The following is a 13130-nucleotide window of genomic DNA, read 5'->3' on the forward strand; positions in this document are numbered from 1 at the left end:
AATGCGTCGAGAATATCCCCCCGTTAGCTCCGAGCAGGACATCGAAACGTGTAATCTCGCAGGATGCAGTTCAAACACCCGTTCCGCTGGCAAATAAGAAGAAACAGTTGGCACGAAGGGCGTCGTAATTCCGGCCCTTGCTTCTACTCGTCCCTCAAGACCACTGCAAGCTTCTGCCATTTTAACGCGTCGATGAGCGACGAGAGCCTCCCCAACTTCCACTGTTTCTTCGTGGAATATTCCTAGAATCGCGGTTTGCTCCTCGCCTCTGTTCAGCTAAAGTCGAAATCAAGAGGAGACTTAGTTTCGTCCGATTAGGCGATTAAGATGGATGAAAGGTGTCTTCCGGATGGGGTGCTCCATCATCTCCCGTGTCCGTTTAAGCAAATTAAGATCGCGACAATTCGCTTCGCGTGTTTGTTACCCTCGTAACGAGTCGAGACGTCGTAATCGATAAAAAGCGTTCCGGATGGCGTCCTCCGCGGGAAAGTATGTCGGCCATGGAAGAAAAAGTTACGAGAGATTCTGGCAAACAATAAAAGCCACTAAATAATAGCGTATAACGGTTGTACGAAATTGCATCTGTTCCGGTGTACGATTTATTTCCTCCCCAAAGGGAGACTGCGGTATCAACTGAAAGAGAAAGAGAGACCAGGAACAAGAGAGCAGAAGATTCAAGACCGGGAGCTAAAGTTGGTCCTCCTCACGGAGTAGAGAACCTTGGTTACGCTGATGACATCGTGCTGACATGGCTATATCGGGTATATTGGAAATTGCTATTATCCAGGATGTCAATTATGCCATTCGAAGGAACGAAGGCTTAGCCGATGCTGCGTACTGGGTAGAGGAGGCTGACCGTAACGCGTTTAAGAAGACACCAAGGCAGTACGTGGCGCAAAGGACGGTCGTCTGCAATGAGCATCTTCTTCGTCCCGTTTGTTTTATTGCGTTAGAGAATCGCCGGTCCTGGAGATCACGGGACTAGTTGACCGTAGTGAGAGCACGATAGGTCTCTGGTGGCATCGGCTGGCGATCCTCCTTCCCCGGAGGCTAGCCGATCCGGTTTGACCAATCCAAACGGATGGTGCATCGGCACGAACCAATCGAACGACCGCTTGCACAAGCAGGTACGAGCAGGTAGACAACGAGCACGGACCAGCCGACTCGCCTCCAGAACAAAACGACCTGACGCAAAGGAGAAAAAAGAAGGAACAGAGAGATGGCCAGGGACGCGGTGCTTATAGGTGGAGGGCCGCTTCTTCGTTCCTCCTGAACGCGACGCATGACCTTTCCTTTGCCTCTATAATACTCCACTCGATGCTACGCTATAGCCTTTTATACACACCTTCATCCCCAACGTGCACGTTCCAGCGCATTTTCCTTCGCCGGCCGCAGGAACCCGTAAAAACCGGTACCATGCGTGACCAACGTGTCGCGAGAAGATCCACCGGCTGAGATCCATGGAAAACGAAATTGCGGACGGTCCCGCTGAGCTTGCAGAAAAACCAGCGAATCATCCAAACACTCACGAGCCACGAGATTGCTTACGATGAGTTTACTGCAACGCGTAGGATGGAGTAATTCGGAAGATCGTTGAGATAGCAGAGCTGGGGTTCCTGGCCACGCCGGTGCCCTCTAATAACTCGCAACTATGCCTATCGCCCAACTGCTGTTATTAATGTAATTGCTCGACCGAAGGAGATAGGAATCAATGGGTGTAACACCTACGTGCCAACTACCGTTCTTCCCCCTCGGGTTAAGCACGTTTACACCGAGCGAAACGATCCGGGTACCCGCGAGAAAATGGTCATTTTTGCGCGCAGGCTGGACGCGTCGTTCTCGAACGATGAAACACGCGCCCCGCGATGGTATTCCATGGACGATGCACGCACCTTTATATTCCAGGCTCGTTCTCGCTCACACTTTGCCGACTCTTAAATTCCGGTTAACCGTCCAGTGGAAAATACGCGATAACGATAACATCTCTCCGCCTCAAGATTCCAACCCCGGTACTCGTGTTTCTCTAAGGCAAAATTAATTGTCCATGATGGTCCGAGTTCTGTTCGCGCGAATGCTACATATTCCTAAGAGTCGATCGGAGGAAAGGAGCCAAAGATTCCTTCGCTTTCCGTGAAAGAGCTATTAATTATACGAAAGATGGCTGGACGACTAGGCCTGGAATTCGAAGCTACCAATTATCCTCGATCGCCATGCCCAGGCCTTCCCTTCTAATGGCGGCACCATTTTCGAATCGGTCGAGTGGCTTCTCGGAAAACACGGATAAGTTGTGAGTAGCCCATCTTCAGCACCCACCAAACTAGTCGCCGCGCTCTGGTGAACCCAGCTGCTGGCTTATCGGGAAGAACCAGTCTCGACCAACAACGAACCGCTCGATTTCGTTCTTTTTAATGAAGACGTAAACCAGGTTTACTACCCTTTCCAGAGATCGCCGATCCAATTTACTGTTTCGTCGGCACGCGTCTTTTCGCCGGATTACACGAGCCACGAGCTCCTTTTCGCGCGACCAATCGAACGCAGAGGCGCCATCCGCCTTGTTAAAAGGGACTACACCGAGATTTATCACTCGATCGATCCCGTCCATCGATTTCATCCATCGATCGCGTTCATCGAGATCGGATAGGAGGCAACGATAACGTTTCGTAATCCTACGGTCGAATCTATCGTAACGACGTTTTAATACGACCTCTGGTGAATCCCAACTGGCACCGACGTTACAAATCCCTCTTGATCTCGTTGATCCGTGAGCGGAAATGCTACAGAGCCGGAGTAAATCGCCGCAAAGCGTTCGAACAGCTCTTCTAACGGCGAAATAATTACGCGATAAGGAATAACTACGAAACAACAGAACAGCCTTCCTGTACCCTGGAACAGGTAGTACATTCGCTCGAGACATTGAGTGGTCCGTGTAGCTAAGTCGATGTCTTTTTACACGCGTTACACGCTCGGAGAAATTACACGATACCGAAGATTCGAGAGGGCTATCGCGGCATCATCATGGTAATCGCCTCGCTTATCGTTTTCTACACGATTTTCGACAGATACCTCTTTGTCGGCCATTCGGGGCCTCATCTTCGTGTCTTATTACGATTACGTACGGTGATCTGGCAGGCTGGCGAAGCCTGGCTGAAATTAGGGAGGAATTATTTCCCTGGGAAGAGAACCGGCTCGACATCCCCGATAGCTGTTGGCCGATGAGGATTTTCGGCTCCGGCCATTGCAACTTTTCGTTTTCTCCTCGGGCTTGCCTTCGTTCATCTCGTCGCTTGACGAATGAACATGCGAGGAACGCCGCATTCCTATTACAATAACCGGTGTACACGGTTCCGTTCAAGGCTGCCACAGTCAGGTACAAGATCAACGCTGAGAACTGGCCGTGTTAGTCTTTAACTGACAATGAAACTAGCTTCGGAGATGCGATCTAGCTACTTTGCCTGCTGGGTTTCAGCTCTTTCGCTGCTTGCTCGTGCCAGAGAATCGAGTCTCGAGCGAATTGCGATGTCAACCTTGCCGAGAATGCGAAATAGAGAATTTCATGGACAATTCGTCGCGATTAAGACCGAGGAAGAACCTAACTTCGTCGACGTCTCGAAACGAGTATACAAGGGCCAGAGGAGGACCTAACTTTGCAACGTCTCCACGACGTATATGCGAGGACCCCAAATTACGCTTTACATTTTTCACTGGTATAATAACAATAAAGGCCAAAACATGGAGACCAACGGCTGGATAATCATATGCAGCTCGACATGAAGTGGCCCAAGAGCAATCACTCCTTGGAGTACCTCCTCGGAGCGGGGTCCTCGCGGCTAACAACAGAGTCTTGGCTTAACTTTGACTAACTACTCCTGGGTTGACTTCTCCGTTAGTTCGACCTGGTCCATTTGGACACTTTCAGTGTGCAAATCGCACGCACCATCAGCTACAGGGGCAGTAGGGTATGCCACAAAGGCGAGGAACCGCAGGATCAGCGCACTGCGTGAAGCTGCTCAGCAAAGACACGATCCTTGGTACACCAACGAATCCTCCTGAGGGTTTACGAGCGAGATTCAAATGAAAATCGTACTATTTCGAGGCAGTTACAATAAGAACCGTTATCCGGTGTACGTGAAGGCACATACGCGTAACGGTGCGCGACAAAATCGGAAAAAGACGAGGCGTAGACAGGCTACCGTCGTCGGACATGTTGCAGCTCATTGATTTCTCGAATACAGTTTCTTCTCGAGCGACAGCTTCTTCGAATTCTGATAATTGGTCACGAACGGTGATGTCGGGAGATTTCGCAGGAAAAGATGGTTAATCGCCGCTGCATGAATCGCGAGTAGCCTGGATCGATCGACACGCGTCTCGGGGAAAATAATGCGACTCGTTACGCGGGGATAAGTCCAGGATTTGAACCGTGCTCGTGTTACGCAGCGATACCATCTTCCTAGTCATGCTAGCCGAGCGTCTTTCGGTTTGCTCGAAAATAAATCCCACTTTTCACTTTGCGCTCATTCATTCGGTCATCGTACGTGCATTCTTGCTTGCGTTTCTTCGCTTTCTTACGCCTTTCGCTTGATTATAAATACGGCAGCGAGAGCCGGAATTACTTTAACTTACAAATTCTCCATTGTATTTAAGGCGGTATTCTAGTCTACAGGCCAATTTTTTATATGCTATTTGGGATTTTTTTTCAAGAACCATAAAGACGTGTCCTAAATTAGAATTTCAGAAATTTCTCCCGTTGTCGGGGAAGTTAGGCAAGCGACGCAACAAAATTCTTGCATGCCTTTAGAGAAATCACGCGATTCGGATCTGACGAGAACGATGTTTCTCAAAGCGATTAAGATATTCTAACGGGTCGATATCGATCGGTGAGAAAAATTTAATCTCTGCTTGAAAATTCGAAAAGGGTCTGTAGCATCCTATATCGATGCAGGCGTAGTACGGTGCGAAGATAGTTAACCGCAGATAAAAGTCCTACGGAAGAACGCTCAATTTTATGGAACCTGTTCCCACCGTGGCTCCCTCAAACGGGTTTAGTTAGGTGCATACATTTCACGCTCGTATGCGTGCACGGCCGTCTTTAAAGGTCGTAAATTAGCGTTCCGTTCTTACGACTGTGCGGTGAATCCGAAAATTCGTAAGTATCTTAATTAAACCGCTGCTAAATCCCGCGACGACAGCTTCGATACGCGTTTATTTCTTAATTCCGTCGACCATTCCGTCCGCGAACGTTCCTGCTGCTTTTTCGATGCTTGCCTTCAAATACTTGCATATCCAGCGATTTTAATCCAATCGTTGTTTCTTAATCTAAAAATTAGATAAAACGTATGAGAGACTCTTTTCAAAAATCGTTATAACCTGCAAATCGATAAAATAAAAATTCGGTTACCGTGAAAAAGTTAGGTTATGATATCCATCGATGATTATTTGCGACGTTTCGAAATCTAGACATTAGATCGAAAGTATCGGAGATTGTTTTCGAAGACCGACATAACCTGCAAATTAGTAGCGCAAAAAATTGGTTACCGCGAAAGAGATAGGTTAAGATATCGATCGGGAGTTATTTCCATTAGCGAGATGCTCTATCGACGAAAAGAGCAACTTCCGTCCGAATGTTGCAGTCTTTTTGCACACAACAGCGAATCGAGTCGAGTCGAGTCGAGTCGAGACTACTCGAGCCGCGATACAAGAAGAGAGGGTGAAAGAGAAAAGTCATCCTTCTCTCCTTCTCCCTCGCAATCAGGGGTGAGTGACTCACGTTCCGCAGCTTCGACGCCGACAGTCGGGACGCTTACCCTCCAAATATTGATTCGCCGGCTCGGGGAAACGAGACGGCTAACCCTCGTCGCAACGGCGTATCTAAATTTTTCTAACGCAGCATTTCTTGGCTTCTTATTCACCCTGGGTCTTCATCTACTCGCGTTACAACTTTCTCCTCTCATCGGAAACATTTCGATCGCATGAAATTTGCATATTCGCTTTTCAGCCGCGTGTCTGGAGGTATGTATTTATGTACGTCAAGTCGTCGAGAAAGATTGCCAGACGCCAATGTGTCGCGTGTTGAATCGATCAAACGCTTCCATATATTATTGCGCGCGGAATATACGTAGATAGAATACGGGAAGTGCTTGCAGAAAATAAAAAGCAGGACGAGCCAATTGTATGCGTCAATGTCAAGAATTTTCAGCCAGTGAACACGTAGAAAGAAGACACTCGCGCCTTTTCGTTTCGTTTTTCTGTTTCCTTATTGCCTTTTCCCCTGGATCGACGTTCGAAACAACGGAAAAGACGCGAATCGCATTCTCGTTAGAGACGAAACTCGAATGCTCTAAGAGGTTAATACGAAGACGATATTATGCGCGATCGGAAGGAAACGAACTCGTTTGGCCGTCGGAAGATGAAGAAAAGGGTACAACACAAAAGCAGAAAGTATAATTGTAGACCGGGCTCGTTACACGTCTCGCTATCGTAGCAATTAATAAAGCATTTTTCCCGTGAGAATACACCGGTAGAAGAATCACCGGCAGCGTGTACTCCGCGCGTTCGTGCACGGATAAAAAATGAAGCGCCGACGAACATGCCATTCAAAAAGGTCACTCACCATCCCGCCAAGGTCGCCGTAATTTTGTCACATCGCGAGTCACACCCAGCTTCGTCGATTCTTAATCCTTTCCCGGCACTTTCTCCCGTCAAGCACGCGAAATTCGGCGAGAAACGAATCACACATACACACGGCGTGAACACTGTGACGAGATCACGAAGAACGACGTGCACGCACTTCAGCTGCTCTCGGCAGCGTCGCGACTACTACGAACCACTATACACGCACGAACCAATCTTACGTGCGAGCGTAGTAGAGGGCGACTACCTGCGACCGTGTATCTCGACATTGACTTCGAGCGACGATCAAACGACCAAGATCTCCGTACCGGCCACTGATCCGCGGTTAATACGTTCTTTTTTCTGCACTCCTTTTTCCCTTCCTTCAAAACTGTCAAACCACTTCTGGAACCACTGCGAAGAATAGTTTTTTTATCGAAGGCCGAACCGAAATCGAAAGCGATGAGAGTAACTCAGTCATCGTGTTCAAATTTTTATTTCTTGTTCGATGATCTCGAATAAACATTAAAGAGTAATTTTTGTTTATGATACTAAGAATTTTGTATCGAATAATAACAACGATACAATTCGATTATCGAATATAAATATTTTTGAAAGTCGGTATCTAAATCGTATTATACGATTAATTCTAAATCTTTCGAATCTTCTTAATTATTTTAACATTTCCTTTGCTATATAAATTTCAGAATACTTTTTACATGATACGCTTTAACGTATCGTTATGCAAGTAATGTTACAACTGTGGTTAACAAAAGATCGATGATTTCTGTCTTCAACTTTTATTGGTCAGGAATTGAAAATATGAAATACATAGTATCATAAGTACTTATACGAAACATGTACTTTCTAATTTCGTAAAACCATGAATATAGCTTAAGAAATCATCATCCCCGTAACTACTAACCTGTGTATATTCCGTATTGATATTAACGTTCTTTAAATGTTACAAATGAAATTCATTACATACGGTAAAAGATTTAGATAAACTAAAACGTTCGAGCACACACCTTGCTACCGTCGACAGCGTCGGCGACTGTTGCAAACTCTCTCTTGCACGTGCACGAAACACGTATACATTTAAACGCTGCATATACATGAATATCCCGAAACAAATGATTTTTACGTGCGATATTTTTAAAAATACTAAAACGTAGATATATCTATTATTATTTATATGCTTTTTCCTTCGAACTTTTATAATGCTTAAGATAAATACTGATGGAATGAATTGTAATAGAAGAAATATTTTTCCTAGTATTCGAATCGAATTAAAGCACACTGAGTCGGCGGTTCATTTGATGAAAGCGCCACCTATGCATAGCTTAAAAAGAATTGTATCAGAGGGCGCCATCGGTTTAAACACTCATTTGTATGTTTTGTTTGCTATTTTTTGACATGATTATTACAAAGTCTAGAGTCTGTAGTAATGTCATATTTGATTTTTTCTCACAAAATTTATATGATACTTGTAGTAGAAGAAAGTAAGAATTTTACTGACAGTTGAAATTTTCTATTGATTATTCTGTAATTATCTGATATTTCCTGAATATTATTTTTAAAGTAATGTAAAATTAATTATATGTACACATACTTTTGTATTTATTATATTTATAAACAAAGTATTGTATGAAAAGGATATCATATGGAGCAAACTAAAAGTGGAGAACGCTATTTTCATAAATTTAAAGCTAATAATGTTTGGAAAGAATTTAATTGCCCAAAATATGTTAGTCATCTTTGTCTTAAAACTGATAAATTACCAAATAACGTATTTAATTTCGAGAAAGAATTAAAACTGGATACAAATGATATTCTACAAAAATTAGATGATCTCATATCTGATCTTGTAACAAGTGGTAGTGTAATTCGTATATGTAGACTTTTATACGATTACCTCAGTGAAGTAGGAGATAGTGGTTATGTATCCTTTAATGAACATTTTTTTATCTGTGTAATATTTTATATATTGATATACATTCTTACTGATTAATAATTACTCGTTCTTGCTCTTTTTTTTTTTTACAAATATATTTTATCATTTATGAAAGAAATTTCCTTAGAAATTTTTAGAAAGTTAAAGATTTACCATTGGTAATAAAAGTATTAATATTTTTGGCTGAAAATGTTAAAAAAGTTAAAGAATATAAATTTCATCTTGATAGAATGTTGGAACTTTGTAATATAACACCTTTATTAGAAAAATCATCTGAAAGTTTAACTCACGAGAATACAATGGAACAATATTTTACAATGTTAGGACATCTTTTGATTATCTTACCAACAAAACAACAAATATCAAAGGTTCATAGAGCTCTTCACTCTTTACTTTTAAAAGCACAAGTAAAAGATGCTGCTGCTGTAAAACTTGAATATTGCCGCAAATGCATGGAAAGATCAAGGTTGCCAATGACCGTAGCTGAATTATTACAAGCTTCTTCCACAGAGATGTATCCAATAATTTTGGGACTGGTTTTCTTACTTTCATCTATCTCATACAAATGTTGTATGTATCGAGGAATTAATGTTCCAACTGAAAACCTAATATGTTTTTAAATGACCATGTTTTCTATTGTACACCTATAATGTTAAATAAAGGTTATAGAATGATGGAAGCTAAAGTACTCAATGTCATACTCATCAGAATGGATCTTCCTTATGCAACTGAAATATATTGTACACGGCCACCTGATTCATTGATAGGTGGAATTGAATATGATGATGAAACAACTCTTTTAATAATGAACATTCTATGGAGTTTGATGAAATCTATTACATTTCCTATTGATATACCAACTAATTTAATAGAAAATTTAATATCAACACATTGTGTTTTATGGTAATATTTCACGGTAAATATGAAATAATATAAAATATTATATTACGAAACTAATTTATATACAGGGGTCTATGCTATGCATTTAAACGACAGATATATTACAGCCAATATAGGAACTTTAATACAAAGATTAGAAATGAAATTGCTATTATTATTCTTCTAATTTCAATTACTTTGCCCTCTTGGAATCTTGTTAGTGGTGGTATAGCTGATACCGTTATTAAATATTTAGTTGGAATTGAATCTGATTATGTAAGAGTATTTTCAGAAATAATAAAATTTGATAGAACTGATGAAAATTTATACTTTGAAAAAGTTTTACTATTAATTATTACAAATTTAGCAGAAGTTGATGCTTGTATTTATGTAATTATATTTTCAATTATACATGATAAATTATAAAAGAACGTTTTCATCTGACATTGATAATTTTATGTTATAATCAATGATAGTTAATGGTAAGAAGAAAGCTGATGGAAACTATTCTTCAAATTATTAATCCAAGCATTAAGGAAATAAAAAACACCTGGACTGCATCTCAATTTTGGGATTTATGGATGCATGCTATGAATGCCTTGTCCATATTGGCACCAAAAATACCAGAACAATTTGTGAAATATAATGGTGTCATTAGGTAGATATAATAAATAAATATCAACATTATTTTTATGATATTAAACAAATCTAAATATCTTATAGATTGTGTCAAGTATTAGAATGGTGTTTAAATACAAAATTTAATATAAAGATAATTATAACTTGTATGAATACAATTTGCATAATTATACTAAGTGACGATAAATATTTACAAAATTACTTTCGAGAGTATGGGAGTATACTATTATTAATTAGTTAGTTCTTTATTTACAGTACATTATACTTATTTAATTTCATGATTTCTCAATTGTACTTTACATGATAATTTATATTTTACATATTGCAGAACTTATTATGTATATTTTGAAATTTGACAAAATTAAAATGAAAGAGCAAAGAATTTTAACATTGGCATTAATATCAATTGAAAGACTTATGAGAAAACAAGTATTGTATCAAAAAATGTATCAAGATTACAGTGTTACATTTATTATGGAACTATTATTTCGTTGTGTATATCAAAAAGATCAAGAATTTGAACTAGATCAACGGTAATATGAATTTATGAGAACAAAATGTTTAGGTATTTTTATGTAAAAAGTTTTATTAGTCTTTTGCTAGCAATAGGTTCATACATTTGGGAGTGTATAATATGGCATCCTGAAAGCCTAGAAAAATTCATTCAATATGGAGGTGTTTATATTATTCTTGATGTTATTGAAATTGTTCCATATTGTTCTCGCTGCTTATTTCTTGCTCTTTTTACCGATATATGCGATAATTCTTTTTGTGGATCATTTCTATGTACATGGAAAGGAATTGATAAAAGAACAGGATTAATGTCCTTATTAGCCAAATTATGGAGAGAAGAAGAAATACGAATTAAAGTTAAAAGAAATGAGGATGGCACTGTCAAAGGCAAATAACAAGACAACTTTAATTTGTGTATGATATATAATATAAAATTCAGCAAGTTAAATACATTATTTACTATTCTAGATGAAGAATTGCCTCAAATGGGTAACAAGCAGTGGGTAGATACATATTGCATGAAGTTATTTAGAGACAACAGTCCTGCAGTAATAGATATGATTGGCTCAATTAGATCAAAAATATATAGTATTTGCAAGATAATTGAAAGAGATGGTGAACGATATGATATGGCTAAGGAACGATATAAAGTATTACATGCTAGTCTTTCAATAGAAGATAGAGTGAGTTGTACAAAAATATTCATTGCATTTTCATATATTGCAACTAACATTTAATATATGTTACTTGATTTTTACAGATTACAATATCTACCATACAATTGTATTTCACATTGAAATTAGGTCAGGTATGGGTAGAAGTTGCTAAGTATTTTGAACAAGTTGGTATTACTCCACTTGGCATGGATGGGCAAGCACTTTTTTTAATGATCCAGCGGTATTATTTATGGGGTTCATTAATAAAAGAAAGACAAGCCAGAATAAAACAATCTATAAAAAGAGAGGAAGACATAAAAGAAAAGGATGAATATGCAAGAATTCGTGATTCTAAACTTATTCTAGCATTAGATGCATTTGATGAATTAGATTACATATATAGAACAACAGATAAATCATACATGTTAAAGAAAAAGTATGAACAAATACAACAAGTTAATTTAGCACTAAAGTTTCCATATGACACAGATGATACACACTGCCATAGGACATTTCAAGATAAAATAATGGTCACGGTACACATAAAATATTTTTACTCAACTTGAGTTTTTCATTGCCATTGCCATTTTCATTTTCTCTTTTTTCTTTTTAGTATATATTTAAATTTTAATTTCTTCAAACTTTTCAACACAGGCTATATTTAATCAACATCAAACAATAAGCACTGGTTTGAAATCAAACACAAATTTAAGTCAAATGAAAATGAAATTTCTTCCTGTTTCACCCTGTGATTCCTACATGTCTGACAAGACATATTCTGAATTATCGCAAGTTTCTTTATCAAGTGCTTGCTTTTCCCAAATAGTAAAATTTGTAGAAAATGAAGAATAGTTATTTTTAACTCAAAATCATAAAGTATATTTTATTTTAACAAAATATATATTATCATCTTCGGATATTATAGAATTCTTCATTGCCAACGTAAATAACAAGTACAATTATTTATGTTTTAAGCTATATTTAATAATAAAGATGTAAATGCAATTAAAAAATTTATTTTTTACTTTATCCAGTAAAAGATACTGACATAAAAATTTCTGTTATTTTCTTTTGATTATCATCATTAAATTTTTTCGTCACCGTTATAAAAGAATTTCTATTGAATCAAAATTTAACCCAATTATACTGCAATATTTAAATAAATGCACATAAGAGTGATATATTGATAGAAAAGTTAAAGCTAGTGGAATTCACTAAAGGAAACTTAGATCTCGCAAACCACAAATTTAGAAAGTATAGATGAACAACTGATTGGTACAGAAGAATGAAGCCTTGATCTTGAGAATCGTAAAGTGTAATTACTTTTACATTTAATATTTTCTTTCTCGTCACCGTTAGCTCAATGCATGTACGATTGGCAATCAATTACTAAGGCAAACTCACCGGACGTATGATAAATCGCTGGAAATTTTATAGGGAGAGAACCTGAGTATATAATTATTGTATAAAGTAACTTAAATAAAACTTGTATAAAATCTCGATTTATACTAAAATATATTTATATTTGTTTCTAAATATAATTAAATAAATTAAACCTCTGGCAGAGAGAACATATTTTCCAACCCTAACCTAATTTAACCTAGATTTTCTGAATTGGAAATTTACGATAATTAGTAACTTTCTTCACTATTTCTTTACTCATAAGCTCTTCAACTATATATCACAACTTCAAGTACTCTAAATATTACAATATTATCGAAATCGTAACATCGAGATTTAAAATTGAAAGTTCTCACTGGTTATGTTTATTCGAAATATATCGAGAAAGGTTTTCCAGGGTTAGCGATGGTTTTATTGGTTCCGCCATTATCTGGACTCTAGATTTATTATTATCTAGATAACGTAACGGAAACTCTGGCAGG

General features: G+C 38.7%; 1 protein-coding gene across 1 annotated transcript; it reads left to right on the top strand.

Annotated features, from left to right (window-relative positions):
• Window positions 1-748: 748 nt before the first annotated feature.
• LOC108546841 (cilia- and flagella-associated protein 69) lies at window positions 749-12099 on the top strand. The gene is made up of 11 exons (XM_017899112.1): window positions 749-885; window positions 8790-9130; window positions 9223-9463; window positions 9529-9829; window positions 9916-10097; window positions 10163-10314; window positions 10407-10611; window positions 10671-10978; window positions 11060-11274; window positions 11352-11783; window positions 11902-12099. The coding sequence occupies exons 1-11, from the start codon at window positions 749-751 to the stop codon at window positions 12097-12099; spliced, it is 2712 nt and encodes a 903-aa protein (XP_017754601.1).
• Window positions 12100-13130: the final 1031 nt, after the last annotated feature.

Source organism: Eufriesea mexicana, unplaced genomic scaffold (genome assembly GCF_001483705.2).
Source record: "Eufriesea mexicana isolate 0111107269 unplaced genomic scaffold, ASM148370v2 scaffold793, whole genome shotgun sequence".
Lineage (NCBI taxonomy): Eukaryota > Metazoa > Arthropoda > Insecta > Hymenoptera > Apidae > Eufriesea > Eufriesea mexicana.